Genomic DNA, 21134 nt, shown 5'->3' with positions numbered 1-21134 from the left:
TGGTTAGAGGGAAAGGGTAATAGTTGATACTTAAAAAAAAAAATAACTAACTGTGTTTTCTATTTACAAAACCATTGTTACTAAGATGGTAGAGTTAAGGAGTTCTTTTGTTAAAGTAACTCTTGAGACACATCTTAGTAATCATTTTTAATAAGGTCTATCAAAATACTTCTTGAAATATTCAGGTTTACAAACTCTTACATTATTATCAATTGCTTCTGCTCATATACTCATTTAACAAGTATTCTTAAACTTTCATTTTCACAAGCACACTTTAACATATGATTGTGGGTTGCACATTAGATTATTACATTATTTATGTTCTTTTGTTAAAGGTAACAACTAAAGGAAAAAGATAATATATAATTTATAAAATAAATAAATAAATAAATAAAAATAATTGATGATAATAAAAACATAGATAAGTTTGGTTTTGTAGCCTCCTTAACCTAAGCAATTAAGTTAGAAATGGTGTTTTAACACCACTATCATAAATTCAACAGACTTGAAAGCTATTAACCTAGTATTTGTTACATGGGTTAAGGAGAAAAGCTTAAGGAAATCAAATATTGCATTATTTACGTATCAGTATCTGTAACCCGGGTCATTAAAATCGTAGGGATGTCTCAACACCTAATGCCCTAAGACCAATTGGTTTAGGATTCATTAGCCGAAAGCTCATTACATGGTTTAATGATGTATTATTTTTTAAGTTATATGCATATATAAAAAAAGAAAAAAAAAGATAATAATCCCAACCCAAGGAAGTTAACCTTAAAAATTAGAACATAATATTGTTTTCTTTCAATAAAAGCCCCATCACCTATATTTTCATACATTGAGCATATAAAAAGAAGGTTTATTAATATTTTGTTTAAGATGTATTTAGCATATATATATAAATTTAATTAGAGTTTGTTTACTTAGATAGATTAATGGAAGTTAAATGATGAATGTCTTGCTTTGTGGAACTTGCAAATTGTTTTTCCATTTTAACACTTTGATTACTAGGGACTAGTAATTAGCTGGTTGGGGGAGTATGATTAGTACTTAAAAATATATTTTTATCAAGGTTTTATATAATCATTTTGTACTTGAAGTATCAATAACTTCTTAACTAGAACATGCTTTATAATAACAAGTCTGATAATATAAGATACTTTTAATTTATGGTAAATGTTTATTTTAAATGCAGCCCTATCACAAAAATAAAAGGATTGATTAACAATAATAATAACAATAACAACAATAACAATAGTAATAACAACAACAACAACAATAATAATAATAAAGAAAAAAAAGCAGAATAAAAAGAAAAAGATGAGAACTTTGAGATGGATTATTAATGTAAGAATTAAACAATGATAATAACAAATGTCAAGGTTAGAGGTTCCACTAATGGTATATCAAACAAGTATAGTATAAACTCTTATTATTCAATTGGAAACCACACAAAGAAGGTTCCAATCTGATTATAAATTGTTAACATGATTATATTAGTCATCTTATTCCATTAATGCTAATACTTGTAAATCTCGTCAAGCATTCATGATTATAACTTATGTTAACAACAAATCAAGTTCCTTTCATAGCTCAGGTGTCGGTTATACCATACAGTATGGGCTATGAAAGTGCCAAGCATTTGTTGTACCAAGTGTTATACAACATAAATCAAGATTAGTCATTTAACAAGCAAAGTATTAAAGAGTGAACAAGATAACAAATATAAACATGTTAGTATCAAGCATTAAAGTCCATATTAAGTTTACACTATACTTATTCTTACACCATTAGTGTAACCTTTTCATCTTGACATAATAAACTTAGCTAGACATAATGAAAGAAAGAAAAATAAATAAACAAAATAAGAACATAAATAAGATAAAAGTTAGCAAAGTAAAGGAAAGGAAATGAAAGATATAAACTTGATATTAATGAAAGCAAAGCATAAACATTACAAAAAATACAAAGAGAGAAAGCAAGAGCATGATCTTGATCTGGAAACCAAGATGCCTAAATGCATGGCAAATGCCTCCTTTTATAGGCCAAAATTGGAAACTATTAATTTGATGACTAATTGATGAGTGGGTGACCAACTCTTGACTTGGTAACAATCCTTATCTTCTCTTGTCTGCCCAAAACGTCATTGATAATATCAAAATTAGAGCCACTTGAATGATAAAAGTTGTAGGAAATTGTCTCAGCTTTCTTGTGTAAAAAATTCAGCTCATTTGGACTTCTAGAACTCCAGATATGGACCAAATACTGAACAGTGCTCGGGCTGGAAGACAGATTCAGGCTTCTTTGTTGTTACTACAATTTAGACTTGAAAATAGCCTTTTTAGATCTTGAGCTCCATATGAAAGTTGTAGGCCTATATCTTACCTTTCAATCCATATAATGTAGACCAAAATCTGAGATGTACAGCTCCAAATATGACCCAATTACCGAACAGTGTTTCAGTTTGGATTGCACCGATATCTCTTTTCTAAGTTTGGCCATCTTTTTGTTCTTTTAATTTAGTTCTTAAATTTATCAATCAATCCTTTCATTTATGTGATAGACCTGCATTTAAAATGAACATTTACCATAAATTAAAGGTATCTTATATTATTAGATATATTATTATAGAACATGCTTTAGTTAAGGAGTTATTGATAGTTCAAGTGCAAAATGATGATATAAAACCTTGATAAAAATACACTTTTAAGTATCAATCACACCCCCCAACTAGCTTATTGCTAGTCCCTAGTAACCAAAGAGTTAAAATAGAAAAATACTTTGCAAATTCCACAAAGCAAGGTAGTCATCATTTAACTTCCATTAATCTATCCAGATAAACAAACTCTCACTAAATTTATATATGTGCTCAATACCTCTTAACAAGATATTAATAAACCTTTCTTTTATGCTCAATATATTAACACATAATTATGGGGCTTTTCTTGGAAGAAAACAAAATTTTTGTTCTAATGTTTAAGGTTAACTTCCTTGGGTTGGGATTATTATTTTTTCTTCTTTTTCTTTTTTTTTTAATATATATACATATAACTTAAAACACCATGTATCTTTAACCCATGTAATGAGCTTTCAGCTAATGACTCCTAGACTAGTTGGTCTTAGGGCATTAGGTGTTGAGACACCTCTACGAGCTTAGTAACTCGGGTTCCAGATACTGATACGTAGATAGTGCAATGTTTGATTCCTTTAAGCTTTTCTCCTCAACCCATGTAACAAGAGTTGGGCCAATAGCTCCCAAGTCAGTTGACTTTAGGGTATTAGGTGTTAAAACACCCCTTCGGGCTTAATTGGTTAGGTTGGGGAGGCTATGAAACCAAACTTATCTATATTTTTATTATTATCATTTTTTTTCTTTTTTTTCCTTTTTTTTTTAATTATATACAATACCTTTCCCTTAGTTGTTATCTTTAACAAAAGAACATAAATAATGTAAAAATCCAATATGCAACCCACAATCATATGTTAAAGTGTGTGTATGTAAATTAAGGTTTAAGAATACATGTTAAATAAGTATATGAGCAAAATTAAGTGATAACAATGCGAGAGTTTGTAAACCTAAATATTTCAAGAAGTATTATGATAGACCTTATTAAGAATGGTTACTAAGATGCATCTCAAGAGTCATAAAAAGTTCTCCTTACTTAGCCATCATAGTAACAATAATTTTGCACATGTTTTATGAAATAGAAAACATATTTATTTTTTATTTTTTTTTAGCTACTACCCTCTTCCTCCAACCAAAACGAGACATTGTCCTCAATGTTATAAGGTAGAAAGATAGAGTATAGAAGATATCACCTAAAATAACACACACTAACAAACCTGAAACACACTGAAACAAATATAAGAAACAACAAAACACAATAATAAAACCAAAAGACACAAAGATTCACAAATAAAGGCTCAAATCTAATTTAAGCTTTTTACGGCTTTCCTTAGATGACCAATTTATACGACTCATAGAGGGATCAATTACAGGAATGAAAGATTGTAGTTGGTCAATCAATTGTTCAGCAATAGCAGGAGAGATTATGATTTATCGTGCAGAAGATGTTAGAAATTCCTGTTCCACAGCATGATCAAGAAAAGAGAACAACTTATCATAATAACCATTAACATTTAGCAAACCTATTGGTTTATGGTGAATGTGCTGTTGGGCCCAAGAGGAAATATGGAAGATCTCTTCCAATATGCCTAGACCACGTGGTAAAGCAATAAAAGTATCAGTATGGTTAAACATTACATTAATTCGAGTTGACATTATGGACACCTGAAGTTCCTCTCCAATTGTTTTTCCAATGATGTCCCTTGTGCTAAAGCTTCGGGGATGACCCCCAAAACTTGACTACCTCCTAAAAGTGCAGCTATTGACACACCTCCCATTAAACCAAGACTGTCTCCCCCATACACTAAATGAATCTTTCTCTCAGCTAGCACTTGACCAAGATGATTTGCTGTTTCTAAAACTCTTTTTCTTTCCCAGGACTAGATCCACCGAAATCATAAATATTTCTTATATGATGACCTAAGGAACTTGCCATTTCTACACACTTCTGTATTTGTTGAATGTATAGGTTGAGTAGAAATGAAAGGAAGGAAGAGAGGATTTTATAGATGAGAAATTAGAAAGGCAATCATACCACCTATATGTAGGCCAACTGGAGTCTCACACACACTCTCTCTCTTTCTCATTTATTTATTTATTTACTTTTGAAAAAGTATGTGTATGTACAGGTAGTTGTGATTGTGGCTCACATCTTTCCTTAGTTTTACATCTAAGAACGGCTTAAATGCCCTCTATGGGTCAGGGATAGGCTTCCCATCCAGTTTTCTTAAAAATTGACAAATAGGGTCTTTTTTAGTCAGATTCGCAAGACTAAGTCGAGCATGTTCTTTATGAAATAGTGGCCATAAATCATGAATTGCACAATGCACATCTCCACTAGGATGCGTCTTAAGAGTCAATAGAAGATGATCTAAAGACTCCTTACTCAGGCCATCCTTAATGAATTGTATTTTATCTTCACGGTTTATAGATACCATTCCTAAAGAATGATATTGTGCATTACAAGTCCATCTGGCATATCGATGACAGACTTTCAGTCATTTTGCACGACGTTTCTTAGTAAAAGTACTTTTACCTATTACAGGCATGTGTAAAATGAAGGAATTAAAGGACTCACCTGATAATCGGACTTTTGCTTCAATCAACCAGCGAATATCTTTAGGAATTCCATGATTCATTAACAACCTCAATCTTGCACATATAGCATGGTAAATTTTTGTAATTGCATTATGAGGTAGAGCGGGAAAATACTTTTTTAATTTTTCAATATTAGTGTCCATTTTCAGATGAGAATTGGAAGAAAGATTCAAAGAATTGCATAAATATATACACAAATATCAGTTATTGTGGGAAACTGAAAGAACCGACTTAAGTCATGGAGTATCGTTATCTGTAATTTGACTAGGGTGAGAGAAACTAGCAAAAATCACTCAAAAAAAAACACAAAAACAATGTAAGAAAAACAAAATAATCAACCTTTATCTACAAGATCATTCAAACTAGTTGATTCATTTTCACTAGGAAAATTATCAAAGTAAGCTTTCAAACGATGTCCATTTTCCTTAAAAACATTGTCATTTATTGAATTCTCAATATCAAAGGCCCCATAAGGATTGTGATTAGTACTTAAAAGTGCATTCTCATTAAGGATTTATGTCATCATATTGCACCTAAAGTATCATTAAATTTCCTAACAAAAGCATGTTTTATATTAGCAAGTCTAAAAATATAATATACCTTTAATTCATGGTAAATGTTCATCCTAAATGCAGGTCTATCACATAAATAAAAGGATTGATTGATGAGTTTAAGGATTGAAATTGAAAGGATAAAAAGAAGGCCAAACTTAGCAAAGTGTTGCTGGCGCATTCCAAACTCGAACACCGTTCAGTAATTTGATCATATCTGGATCTGTAGATATCCGATTTAGGTCCATTTTATATCAATGGAAAGGTAAGACATAGACCTACAACTTTCATATGAAGTCAAAGACTCAGTTCTGCCATTTTCAAGCCCAAATCTTAGCAACAACGAAGACGTCGGAAGCTGTCCTGCAGCTCAAGCACTATTCGGTTTTTGGCTCATATCTTGAGTTCTAGAAGTCCAAATGAGCTCTGGTTTTTTTTTATGGAAAGCTGAGACAATTGCCCACATCTTCCACAATTCAGTTGGCTATAATTCTGATGTGAGCAATGACGTTTTGGCCAGCCAACAATATCAAAAATCAGCCCACAATATCAAAAAACCAGCAGCCATTAATGTCAAAAACCAGCCACCAAATCAATGGATGCCCACCAATTCTTCAATGAATCAATAGTTCTGAAACTTAGCCTATAAAAGGAGGTATTGTCCATGTATTTAGTCATATTAATTTTCAGATCAAAGTTATCTTCTTGCTTTCTCTCTACATCTTTGTAATGTTCAAGTTTTCTTTTATGCTATAGTAATCTCTTGTTTATGCTCTTTCATTTCCTTTCCTATACTTAGTTAGCTTATATTATGTTTATGTTCTTATATTGTTTATTTGTGTTTTTCTCCTTCTTAATGTTTAGCTAAGTTAATTATGTCAAGGTGAAAAGGTTTCTCTAATGGTGTTAGAATAGGTATAATATAAACTCAACATGAGCTTTAAATGTTTATATCTAAGAAAGATTGTTATTAACATGTTTTATCTTTTTATCTTACTAATTCTTAATACCTTGCTTATTAAATGTTTAATTTAGATTTGTGTTGTATAATATTTGGTACATCAAATGCTTGATCTTTCATAGTTTTCGGCCGAAATCGTTATTATGATAGAAACTTGATTTGTTGTTAACATAAACTAGCAACATGAATGCTTGATGATATTTATAAGTATGGTATTACTTATATAAGATAATTAATATGATCATGTTAGTAATTTATAATGAGCTAATAACGAGAAATCATCCGATTAGAACCTCCTTTGTGTGTGGTTTCTAGTTGAGTAATAAAAAGAGTTTATATTATATTTATTTGAAATACCATTAGTGAATCCTATAACCTTGACATATGTTTTGTTATTGTTTAATCCTTACATCAATATCACATCCCAAAACTTTCTTCAACTCCTTTTCTGTTATTATTCTCTTTAAATCTTTTTCTTTATTTGTAATTTATATAATTCACCTCCCTGTGGTTCGACCCCGGTCTTGCCGGGTTATTTTACTTTGACACTCCTGCACTTGGGATAAGACATCAACTCTTTGATCGTGTCAAGTTTTTGGCGCCGTTGCCGGGGAGGTAAGTTATTGTATAAATTAAATATTTTATTTTATTTTATTTTCACTTTTATTTGTTTTTCTAATTGTTGTTTCTTTTTCTTTTTCTTTTTTTTTTCTTTTCTTTTGTATTTGCATGAGAGTTTGGACACGTACATTAAGTGGTAGACTTTCTAGAAAATCATCATTTTCTTTAGAAAACATGGCCGAAGAAGATAACCAATCAATTCATAATGAGAATAATGAGAATAATCGTGTTAGAACACTTAGAGATCATATGAATCCAACAAGAACAAGTGCACCATCATGTATTGTTTTTCCTCCTGATGCATCTCATTTTAATTTTAAGCCAGGTATTATTCAACTTTTACCCACTTTTCATGGCTTAGAATTAGTAAATCCATACTTGCACTTAAGAGAATTTGAAGAAGTTTGTAACACTTATAATGACTTAAATTGTAGCATGAACACCATCAGATTAAAGCTTTTTCCTTTTTCGTTAAAAGATAAAGCTAAAACATGGCTACAAAATATTAGGTCAGGATCCATTCATGCGTGGGATGAAATGCAACAACAGTTTTTAAAGAAATTTTTCCCTTCTCATAGAACAAACTCTTTCAAAAGACAAATCACCACTTTTACTCAAAAACCAGGAGAAACATTTTATAAATGTTGGGATAGATATAAAGACTTGCTTAATACCTGTCCTCATCATGGTTTTGAAACATGGAGATTGGTTTCACAATTTTATGAAGGGTTAACACCTAAAGATAGACAAATGGTAGAATTGATGTGCAATGGAACTTTTGAAAATAAAGACCCTAATGAAACAATGGAGTACCTAGAGTTGCTAGCTGAAAATGCTCAAAATTGGGACACCACAAGTACTTGTGAGGCACCAGGTAAAACTCAACCTCATACATCTAATGGAGGCATGTATAGCCTTAGGGAAGATCATGACCTCCAAGCCAAATTTGCATCTTTAGCTAGAAAAGTTGAGGCACTAGAATTAAAAAAGAGTGGTCAATTAAAATCTGTTCAAGAAATTGTGTGTCAAATTTGTGAAACCAATGAACACTCAACCAATGATTGTCCCACGTTGCCTTCTTTTAAGGAATGTCTCCATGAACAAGCCAATGCTTTAAATAGTTTCCAAAGACCAAGTCATAACCCGTACTCACAAACATACAACCCTGGTTGGAGAAATCACCCAAATTTCAGTTGGAAGAGTGGTAACAATAATGCACAAACTTCACAGCCACCATTTCAAACACAACATAATTTTCAAAATTCTCATGGATATGCACCTCCTTATATTCCCCCTCCTAGAAGAAATCTTGAGGAAACATTACATGTATTCATTGAAAAGCAAGAGACAATCAACACTCAAAATGCTCAAACCATGGCTGATTTGAAAGATACTCTTGCAAAGTTCACATCTGCTCTCAGTTTTCAGGAGAAAGGTAAGTTTCCATCTCAACCCCAACAAAATCCCAAGGGACAATACAATTCAAGTACAAGCAGTTCTGGAAGCCAACATCTGGATCAAGTCAAATCAGTCACTACTCTCCGCAGTGGTAAGGTTATTAAAAAACCTATTCTTGAACCTTGTGAGAAAGAAGATGAGTTAGTCTCCAAGGGTAAGGAAATGGTTGAACCTGATCATTGCAAGGAAGAGACTGATTCCCCACCAGCACTTCCATTTCCTCATGCCATGACCAAACAAAGGAAAGTCAATCACAATTCTGAAATCTTTGAAACTTTCAAACAGGTAAGGATTAATATACCTTTGCTAGATGCTATTAAACAGGTACCATCTTATGCTAAATTTTTGAAAGATCTATGCACTGTAAAGAGAAAATTGAATGTGAAAAAGAAAGCCTTCTTAGCCGAACAAGTAAGTGCCATTCTTCAGAACAATAATGCTTTGAAATATAAAGACCCTGGTTGTCCTATAATTTCTTGCTTTATTGGAGAACATAAAATTGACAGAGCTTTACTTGATCTTGGAGCTAGTGTGAATTTACTTCCATATTCGGTTTTTCAAAGTCTAAATCTCGGTGAGTTAAAACCTATTTCTGTTACTCTTTTACTTGCTGATAGATCTATAAAAATGCCTAGAGGAATAGTTGAAGATGTGTTAGTACAAGTTGATAAATTCATCTTTCCTGTGGATTTTATTGTCTTGGATACACAACCTGTTGAAGCATGCAATTCAATTCCTGTTATTTTAGGACGTCCATTTCTTGCAACTTCTAATGCATTGATTAATTGTAGGAATGGAGTGATGAAGTTATCTTTTGGAAACATGACATTAAAAATGAATGTTTTTAACATTTGCAAGCAACCTGAAGATGATAATGATTTACAGGAAGTAGATTTTATTGAAAAAATAATTTATGATCAATTTGAAAATTCTTCCAATGAAACTGAGTTTAATGAATCTGAAGATTTGCAAATGGTTTGTTTTCAGGAAGAATCAAAGGCAAATATTTGGAGACCAAAAATTGAGGAATTGTCACCACGATCAATTGGGTCCATACCTTCAAGTGTTCAACCACCAAAACCCGATTTGAAGCCATTGCCATGTAATCTCAAATACTCATTTTTGGGAGAAAATGAAACTTTTCCGGTAATAATTTCTTCCAAACTTAATGTTCATCAAGAAGGTAAGTTATTACAAACTCTAAAAATGCACAAAAATGCATTAGGATGGACCATAACTGACATAAAAGGAATTAGTCCTTTGATTTGCACACACAAGATTTATTTGGAGGAAAATGCTAAACCCTCTAGAGAAATGCAACGAAGGCTTAATCCTAATATGAAAGAAGTAGTGAGGAATGAAGTCATTAAACTTCTAGATAATGGAATCATTTATCCTATTTCTGATAGCAAATGGGTAAGTCCTACTCAAGTTGTACCTAAAAAGTCTGAAGTTACTGTGATAACAAATGAGAAAAATGAGTTAATTCCAACGAGGACTATTACTGGTTGGCGCATGTGCATTGACTATAGAAAACTCAATTTAATGACTAGAAAAGATCACTTTCCTTTACCTTTCATGGATCAAATTCTAGAAAGAGTTGCAGGTCATGAATTTTATTGTTTTCTAGATGGTTATTCAGGTTACAACCAAATTGAAATTGCATTTGAAGATCAAGAGAAAACTACTTTCACATGTCCATTTGGTACATTTGCATACCGAAGGATGCCTTTTGGATTATGTAATGCCCCAGCCACGTTTCAAAGATGCATGCTTAGCATATTCAGTGATATGGTTGAACGTTTTCTTGAGATATTTATGGATGATTTTTCTGTTTTTGGTGATTCATTTGATAATTGTTTAACTAATTTGGAAAAGGTTTTGAACAGGTGTGAAGAGAAGAATCTTGTGTTGAATTGGGAAAAATGTCATTTTATGGTAACAAACGGCATTGTACTTGGTCACATTGTTTCATCAATAGGAATTGAGGTTGATAAATCTAAAATTGAGTTAATTGCCAACTTGCCAACACCAAAATCTGTTAAAAATGTTAGATCATTTTTAGGACATGCTGGTTTTTATAGAAGGTTTATCAAAGATTTTAGTATAATATCTAAGCCATTGTGTAACCTTCTAACAAAGGATAATGTTTTTGAATGGACTGAATATTGTGAAGAAGCCTTTGTTAAACTTAAAAACCTGCTTACATTTGCTCCTGTTATTCAACCTCCTGATTGGTCATTACCTTTTGAAATAATGTGTGATGCTAGTGATTATGCCGTGGGTGCTGTTTTAGGACAAAGAAAAGATAAGAAACCCTATGTCATTTACTATGCAAGTAAAACTTTAAATAGTGCTCAAATAAATTACACAACCATTGAAAAAGAATTACTTGCTGTAGTATTTGCGTGTGAAAAATTCAGATCTTATCTTGTTGGCTCACCTGTTATTGTTTTTAGCGATCATGCAGCGTTGAAATATCTTCTTTCCAAGAAGGATTCTAAAGCTAGATTGGTGCGGTGGATTTTGTTACTTCAAGAATTCGATATCACAATCAAGGATAAGAAAGGCACCGAAAATGTTGTCGTGGATCATTTGTCAAGATTGACAACTGATTCGAAATCTGACATCACGCCAATCGATGACTACTTTCCTGATGAATCTTTACTTTCTGTCACTACAATGCCTTGGTTTGCTAATATTGTTAATTTTCTTGTTTCAGGACATTTGCCAACGCATTGGGGCACTCAAGACAAAAGAAAGTTCTTGAACGAAGTGAAGAACTTTTATTGGGATGACCCTTATTTATTCAAATATTGTCCTGATCAAATATTTCGAAGATGCATTCCTGACAATGAGGTAAGTAATGTCATTAAATTTTGTCATTCTAAGGCATGTGGAGGTCATTTTTCATCAAAAAAGACAGCCGCAAAAATCTTACAATGTGGATTTTATTGGCCCACCATGTTCAAGGACACGCATGCATTCTGCAAATCTTGTGAAAATTGTCAAAAGTTAGGATCTCTTTCAAAACGTCATATGATGCCTTTAAGTACTATTCTTGTCATTGAAATCTTTGACTGTTGGGGTATAGATTTTATGGGTCCATTTCCTCCATCATTTGGTTTTGTGTACATATTAGTCGCAGTAGACTATGTTTCAAAATGGATAGAAGCAATTCCAAGTCGTAGCAATGATCATAAAACAGTCATTAAGTTTTTGAAAGAAAACATTTTAAGTCGATTTGGAATCCCTCGGGCCATGATAAGTGATGGTGGAACACATTTCTGTAACAAGCCATTTGAGTCTTTAATGAAGAAATATGGAATCACACACAAAGTTTCCACCCCTTATCACCCCCAGACAAATGGACAAGTAGAACTTGCTAATAGGGAGATCAAACAAATCTTGGAAAAAACAGTGAACCCTAATCGAAAGGACTGGTCTTTAAGACTTAATGATGCACTTTAGGCCTATCGAACTGCTTTTAAAACATCATTAGGTATGCCACCTTATAGGTTGGTTTATGGAAAACCTTGTCATTTGCCTGTGGAACTTGAATACAAAGCTTATTGGGCTATTAAAGCTTTCAATTCAAACCTGGATGATGCGAATCAGCTGCGTAAGTTACAAATAAATGAGCTTGAAGAAATAAGAAATGATGCATATGAGAATTCAAAAATTAATAAAGCAAGAATCAAAGACTTTCATGATAAAAGAATCTTGAGAAAAACATTTGATGTTGGTCAAAAAGTTTTGCTTTATAATTCTCGACTCCATTTATTTCCTGGAAAGCTAAGATCAAGATGGAGCGGTCCATTTGTTGTGAAACATGTATATCCTTATGGGGCCTTTGATATTGAGAATCCGAAGAATGGTAATGTTTTCAAGGTCAATGGACATCGTTTGAAAGCTTACTTTGATAATTTTCCTAGTGAAAATGAATCCATTGGTTTGAATGATCCTGTATATGAAGGTTGATTATTTTGTTTTTCTCATATTTTTTTTGTGTTTCTTTTTGGTGTGACTTTTGTTTTGCTAGTCTTTCTCCAACCCCAGTCAAATGGCGGATAACGGTACTCCATGAGTCTTAAGTCGGTTCTTTCAGTTTCCTATGATAATTGATATCTCTGTATATATTTGTTCAATTCCTTGTTTCTTCTCTTTTCTTTACATCTCTTCTGCACTTCTCTTTAAAAACAAAACAAAAAATGGACACCACTCTTGAAAAATTGAAAAAGTATTTTCCTGCTCTGCCTCAGAATGCGATTACAAAAATTTACCGTGCTAGGTGTGAAAGATTGAGGTTGTTAATGAACCATTGAATTCCTGAAGATATTCGCTGGATAATTGAAGCAAAGATCCGATTATCAGGTGAGTCTTCCAACTCTTTTATTTCATACATGCCTGGGACAGGTAAAAGCACTTTTGCAAAGAAACGTCGTGCAAAACGACTAAAAGTCTGTCACCGATGTGCCAGATGGACTTGTAATACAAAATGTCGTTCTTTAGGAATGGTATTTATAAACCGTGAAGATAAAATACAATTCATTAAGGATGGACTGAGTAAGGAGTCTTTAGATAATCTTCTATTAATTCTTGAGACGCATCCTAGTGGAGATGTGCATCGTGTAATTCATGATTTATGGCCTCATTTTCATAAAGAACATGATCGACTTAGTCTTGGGAATCTGACTGAAAAAGACCCTGTTTGCCAGTTTTTAAGAAAACTGGATGGGAAGCCTATCCCCGACCCATAGAGGGCGTTTAAGCCGTTCTTGGACGTAAAACCAAGGGAAAGCTGTGAGCCACAATCACAACTGCTTGTACATATATTTTTTTTTATATATATATATATATAATAATAAAATAATACCAATAAATAAATAAATAAAAAAGAAAGAGAGAGAGAGTAAGACTTCAGCTAGCCTATATATAGGTGGTATGCTTTGCATTTTCAATTGTTCATCTATAAAATCTTCTCTTCCTTCCCATCATTTCTACTCAACCCATTCATTCAGCATATATAGAAGTGTGTAGAAATGGCGAGTTTCTCTGTTTCTAAAATAAAAACTATTTGTGTTTTTGGTGGATCTAGTCCTGGGAAAGAAAAAGAATTTTTAGAATCAGCAAATCATCTTGGTCGGGTACTAGCTGAGAGAAAGATTCATTTAGTCTATGGGGGAGGCAGTCTTGGGTTAATGGGGGGTGTTTCAATAGCTGCATTTGTAGGAGGCAGTCAAGTTTTGGGGGTTGTCCCCAAAGCTTTAGCCGAAGGGGACATCATTGGAAAAACAATTGGAGAGGAATTACAGGTCTCTACAATGTCTGATAGAATGAATACAATGTTTAACCATGCCGATGCCTTCATTGCCTTACCAGGTGGTCTAGGTACATTGGAAGAGATCTTTCATATTTCCTCTTGGGCCCAACTGAACATTCACCATAAACCTATATGTTTGTTAAATGTTAATGGTTTTTATGATAATTTGTTATCTTTTCTTGATCAAGCTGTGGAACAGGAATTTCTAACATTTTCGGCATGACAAATCATAATCTCTGCTGCTACTGCTGAACAATTGATTGACCAACTACAATCTTTCATCCCTGTAATTGATCCCTCCATGAGTCAACTCAATTGGTCAAACATGAAATGCCATAAAAAGCTTAAATTGGATTTGAGCCTTGGTTTGTGAAAAATTATGTCTTTTGGTTTTATTAATAGCATAATATTTGTGTTTTGTTGTTTCTTATATTTGTTTTAGTGTGTTTCAGGTTTGTCAATAGTCGATGTTTCAGGTGATATCTTCTACACTCTATCTTTTTGCTTAGAACATTGAGGACAATGTCTCGTTTTGGTTGGGGGGAGAGGGTAGTAGTTGATATTAAAAAAAAAAAAAATTTATTACGTAACTTTATTTTCTATTATTTAAACCATTTGCAAAACTATTGTTACTAGGATGGTAGAGTAACGGAGGAACTTTAGTGACTCTTGAGACGCATCTTAGTAAACATTCTTAACAAGGTCTATTATAATACTTCTTGAAATATTCAGGTTTACAAACTCTTGGATTGTTATCTATAGATTCTGTTTATATGCTCATCTAACAAGTATTTCTAAACCTTCATTTTCACACACACACTCGAACATATGATTGTGGGTTGCACATTGGATTATTACATTATTTGTGTTCTTTTGTTAAAGGTAACAACTAAGGGAAAGGGATAGTATATAATATGCAAATAATAATAATAATAATAATAATAATAAAAAGAAAAAAAAAACAAAGTAGATAAGTTTGGTTTCGTAGCCTCCTTGACTTAAGCAAATAAGCCCGAAGGGGTGTTTGAACACCTAGTACCCTAAAGTCAACTGACTTGGGAGTTATTGGCCCAGTGCTTGTTACATGGGTTGAGGAGAAAGCTTAAGGGAATCAAACACTGCACTATCTACATATCAGTATTTGCAACCCGAGTTACTAAGCTCGTAGGGGTGTCTCAACACCTGATGCCCTAAGACCAACTGGTTTGGGAGTCATTAGCCGAAAGCTCGTTACATGGGTTCAGGATACATTGTGCTATAAATTCTTGCTTTTAAAAAAAAAGAGAGAAAAAAAAAAGATAACAATCCCAACCCAAGGAAGTTAACTTTAAACATTAGAACAAAAATTTTGTTTTCTTCCATGAAAAGCTCCATAGCTATGTTTTGATTTATTGAGCACCGAAAGAAGGTTTACTAATATCTTGTTTAAGAGGTATTAAGCAGATATATAAATTTAATGAGAGTTTGTTTATCTGGATAGATTAATAGAAGTTAAATGATGAATGCCTTGCTTTGTGGTATTTGCAAATTAGTTTTATATTTTAATGCTTTGATTACTAGGGACTAGTAATAAGCTGGTTGGGGGGTGTGATTAGTACTTAAAAATGCATTCTCATTAAGGATTTATATCATCATATTGCACCTAAAGTATCATTAAATTCCCTAACAAAAGCATGTTTTATATTAGCAAGTCTAAAAATATAATATATCTTTAATTCATGGTAAATATTCATCCTAAATGCAGGTCTATCACATAAATAAAAGGATTGATTGATGAGTTTAAGGATTGAAATTGAAAGGATAAAAAGAAGGCCAAACTTAGCAAAGTGTTGCTGGTGCATTCCAAACTCGAACACCGTTCAGTAATTTGATCATATCTGGAGCTGTAGATATCAGATTTAGGTCCATTTTATATCGATGGAAACGTAAGACATAGACCTACAACTTTCATATGAAGTCAAAGACTCAGTTCTGCCGTTTTCAAGCCCAAATCTTAGCAACAACGAAAACGTTGGAAGCTGTCCTGCAGCTCAAGCACTATTCGGTTTTTGGCTCATATCTTGAGTTCTAGAAGTCCAAATGAGCTCTGGTTTTTTTTTTATGGAAAGCTGAGACAATTGCCCACAGCTTCCACAATTCAGTTGGCTATAATTCTGATGTGAGCAATGACGTTTTGGCCAGCCAACAATATCAAAAATCAGCCCACAATATCAAAAAACCAGCAGCCATTAATGTCAAAAACCAGCCACCAAATCAATGGATGCCCACCAATTCTTCAATCAATCAATAGTTCTGAAACTTAGCCTATAAAAGGAGGCATTGTCCATGTATTTAGTCATATTAATTTTCAGATCAAAGTTATCTTCTTGCTTTCTCTCTACATCTTTGTAATGTTCAAGTTTTCTTTTATGCTATAGTAATCTCTTGTTTATGCTCTTTCATTTCCTTTCCTATACTTAGTTAGCTTATATTATGTTTATGTTCTTATATTGTTTATTTGTGTTTTTCTCCTTCTTAATGTTTAGCTAAGTTAATTATGTCAAGTGAAAAGGTTTCTCTAATGGTGTTAGAATAGGTATAATATAAACTCAACATGAGCTTTAAATGTTTATATCCAAGAAAGATTGTTATTAACATGTTTTATCTTTTTATCTTACTAATTCTTAATACCTTGCTTATTAAATGTTTAATTTAGATTTGTGTTGTATAATATTTGGTACATCAAATGCTTGATGTTTCATAGTTTTCGGCCGAAATCGTTATTATGATAGAAACTTGATTTGTTGTTAACATAAACTAGCAACATGAATGCTTGATGATATTTATAAGTATGGTATTACTTATATAAGATAATTAATATGATCATGTTAGTAATTTATAATGAGCTAATAACGAGAAATCATCCGATTATAACCTCCTTTGTGTGTGGTTTCTAGTTGAGTAATAAAAAGAGTTTATATTATATTTATTTGAAATACCATTAGTGAATCCTATAACCTTGACATATGTTTTGTTATTGTTTAATCCTTACATCAATATCACATCCCAAAACTTTCTTCAACTCCTTTTCTGTTATTATTCTCTTTAAATCTTTTTCTTTATTTGTAATTTATATAATTCACCTCCCTGTGGTTCGACCCCGGTCTTGCCGGGTTATTTTACTTTGACACTCCTGCACTTGGGATAAGACATCAACTCTTTGATCGTGTCAGTGGGGACCAAAAATCTTATCAAGTTTATATTGTAGGACCTTATTTTGATGTATTGAGAATTGAGAAGATTGATAATGATTAAGCACTCTCATTAATAAATAAAATTCAAATTTCAAGTCAATTATTTGTTTTTTGTAAAAAAAACATAATTCTTGCATATAAAACTATCATACTCATAGCGAAAGACATTTATAAAGCGTTATATAAAATAATTGAAAAAAATAAATCACGGCAGGAAGTTATGTAACCTGTTATTTTAAATGGTTAAACATTTTGATTATTATTATTATTATGTGATTCAGGCCAGTTTATGTGCATTTCGATTAATTTTACGGGTACTAAAATTAATGACCATATAAGTCTCTAGTGACCCCAAAATTTATAGGACTCGAACGGATAATATCTAAAAAACAAATATAAATTGTGGTTACACCTCTCAAAATTAATTAAACATGCTTTTGTCTTATAGCTTAAAGGTGCAACAGAGGACAATTACATTGTAGTTTGTTTTATAAGTTGTTATTTTCGTGTCATAACTCGTGTCATAGGTTTAACGGGTTAACTTGAATTTTTTTTAATTGATTTTTTTTTAATTTTATCCTTCAACATTGAGTTGACTATAAATTATGCTTCATGATTTTTGTTTTTTACTTCCTATGAGGTTATCTCATCTTCATAACTCGAGTTACGAGTTTGAGAGGTTAACCTAGTTGACTCGAGTTTTTTTTAATTGATATTTTATTCAATTTTATCTTTCAATATTAGATTGATTGTGAATTAGACTTCATGATTTATTTTGGTTTACTTTTTATAAGGTTATCTCAATTTTATGACTCATGTTACGTGTTTTGCAATTTAACTCATGTAGATCGAGGTAGTTTCAATCTTATGACTCAGGTTACGTGTTTTGCAACTTAACTCATGTAGACCGAGGTAGTTTTATTGTGTCTAGTTTTTAGATTGATTTTTTTTAATTTCAACACTGAACCATGATTTTATTGAAAATTAAACTTCATTATTTGTTTTGATTTACTTTTTATAAGATTATCATAATTTATGACCTTGATCACTGATTTAGTAGGTTAATCCGAGTTGATTTATGTCATTTTTTATTTATTTTTATGACATTAACCTGATCTCATGACTTGAATCACGAGTTTTACAGATTAACTTAAATAAATAAAATATTCTTATTTTTTTTTTCAATTTTGTTCTTCAATATTTGGTTGATTTGAAATTAAGCTTCATATTATTTTTCTCATTTTGCTTTTTATAAAACAATCATGTTACCTGAGTTACAAGCTTGGTAAGTTAACTTGGATAATTTATTTTTTTATTTTTTTTAATTTCATCCCTTAACAATGAGATCCCAAGGTTTACTCAGGTTTTTCTTTAATCTATTTTTAGTTTTTTTTTAAATTTTATTATTCAATATTTGATTGATTTAGACTTAATATTTTTTTAGCTTTTTATATGGTTATCTCAGTCTCATTACTTAGGTCATGATTTTGAATAATTTACCGGAGATAACTTGTTTTTTTGAATTAAAATTTTCTTCAATTTCATCTTTTAACATTAGATTAATTGGGAATTAAACAATGGAATTATTATCTCAATCACATGATCTAAGTTGTAACTTTGATAAATTAAGCCGAGTTTTTTTTTAATTGATTTTTTTAATTTTATTATTCCATATTAGTTTAATTGGTAATTAATTTATACATTTCTCATTTTGCTTTTTATAAAACAATCATTAATTTAAAATTATTTTAATTTTATGATCTATTATAGATTTAACACATTAATCCATATCAATTCAATATATTTTTATTTTAATATTTTTAAAAATTATATTTGAAATTTTTTAATCAAATTATATTTTTAATAATATTTTAAATTGTTATTAAACCTATCATGTTAACTAGATCGTATAAAGATTTTCATTTGTTTCCACTAAAAAACATGATAATAACATAAATATTTTTTATTTTTTTTTTATCAAATACAGTGATCTAGTTAATATCTACCCATTCTGTGCTAGAAGTTGAAGCGCAACTGTGTTTATGGTGAGAAACAGCTAAACATTCAGGGCATCAAAATTTGGATAAAGATGGTGACAGAGAGAAGCCAGACCTATCTTCGCTTTCATTATATTTTTGCTTTCGTAGAAGTAAAAAGAAAAAAAAAAAACAGCAGATAGAAAGAGACAAAACAAAGTACAAATGGACCGAAGAATAAAAGACGGGAAAAGAAACAGATTAAAGCGGGTATCGGAAAAAAAAATGTATTGGATAAAAGCATCAGCCCTAGCCCCGTTCTCTACTGGCATTCATCAAGAACCTAAGCGGCAAAATATCAACCGAGCAGAACCATTCTCTTTTTACCCCAGCGGTGCAGTTTCTTCAGGCAAGAAAGCAACAACTAGCCCAAATCTACCGCAGCAGTTGGCGGAGATAAATTGCTTCACTATCAAACTCCAAAGCAAACATGCTTCCGTTAAAATCCCACCATGAAAAACATAAGTTACTCATGATTTTGACATGCATGACGCCGTCTTACACTACACCAGTCAGTTTCTTTATGCACTTCCCATTTCTTTAAAAGAAAAAAAGGAACATTACCAATTTGGTAAAAGGAAAGAAAACTAGCAGCACTGTTCCTCTTTCGTTCCATGGAAACGAAAAGAGCTACTTAAAGACTTGGTTAACATATACAGAGAAAAACTTACATTAAAAAAAAAATTCTTCATAATCAAACTTCCTAAAAGCTGAAAAAAATATTGATTGACCCTGATCATCTACATGATAATTCACATTAATAAGGCGCTGGTGGCGGCTGCCTGGCGCTGGGCGCCCAAATCACATCATTAGCTGGCAAATGACAACCATACATAGCCATCCCACAAGACTCTCCTCCTCCTCCTCCTCCTCGTCCACTTGCCGCGTGTCCACTTTCTCCCCCACCTGCACCCGACACAGGTGATCGCCCTTCCCCACCACCACCATCACCATCACCAGACCCAGAATACCTCCCTTCCTCCTCAACCTGCAACCGGTGATAACTCGGATTATTAAACGAAGCCGCTACAACAAAAACAGTACCAGCAGCCACCAAACCTCCAGCAACAATCCCTCCGACGATCTGCCCCTGTGGACCCGCAAGCGAAATGGTAAAACTATTAAGCACTGGATAGGACGTTGTTTGAGGCAAAAAAGTTGCCGAAATTGACAAAATATCAAATCTTCCATGAAAAGTGATAGTAGCTCCTGGTGTTGTCGATGGCTGACGCAGAGTGACGTTAGCGACCGTGCCGGTTCCTGTAAGAACGCAGATTCCCATATTTTTTCGGCGACAGAAACGGAATAGTGCTTCAACGACGTCGTTTCCACCCGGGACTTCTAGGATGTAAGGACTCATGGCTGGTTCAGGTTCCCGGGTTATAATAACGGGTGGTTTGGGTTTGTTCTTTGAACCGGGCGGTCTGCCTCTGGGCCGACGAATTACTTCAATAGTAGCACCGTCAGTGCCACCGCAGCTGTTAAATTCGTTGAGTTTTTGAGAGGTGGGAATGGGATTTGGTGTTGTGGCGGCACCAGTACTACGAGTATCTTCCTCTTCGGATTCACGAGAGAGTTGAAAGTGCTGGGAAAAGGGAAGTTGTTGGTGGTGAGGGTTGAGCTCGGAGAACATGTTTGGAGTTTTTTCATGCTTTGCTTGATGACGTTCTACGTATTCACCTTTCATGTTCATTTAATATTTACAACTAGTTTGGTTTTTTTTTTTT

The 21134-nt window shown here is 32.6% G+C and overlaps 1 protein-coding gene across 1 annotated transcript; it reads right to left on the bottom strand.

Moving 5' to 3' along the window:
- Window positions 1-19821: 19821 nt before the first annotated feature.
- On the bottom strand, window positions 19822-21128 carry LOC105115991 (putative DNA-binding protein ESCAROLA). The gene has a single exon (XM_011013116.1). The coding sequence runs from the start codon at window positions 21098-21100 to the stop codon at window positions 20165-20167; it is 936 nt and encodes a 311-aa protein (XP_011011418.1). The 5' UTR covers window positions 21101-21128; the 3' UTR covers window positions 19822-20164.
- Window positions 21129-21134: the final 6 nt, after the last annotated feature.

Source organism: Populus euphratica, unplaced genomic scaffold, assembly GCF_000495115.2.
Source record: "Populus euphratica unplaced genomic scaffold, PopEup_1.0 scaffold822.1, whole genome shotgun sequence".
NCBI classification, from domain to species: domain Eukaryota; kingdom Viridiplantae; phylum Streptophyta; class Magnoliopsida; order Malpighiales; family Salicaceae; genus Populus; species Populus euphratica.
This window is presented reverse-complemented; position numbering and strand designations above follow the sequence as displayed.

Bases quoted from the DNA above. Each gene is read 5' to 3' on its own strand.
- LOC105115991 (XM_011013116.1), bottom strand. From the start codon at position 21,100: ATGAACATGAAAGGTGAATACGTAGAACGTCATCAAGCAAAGCATGAA.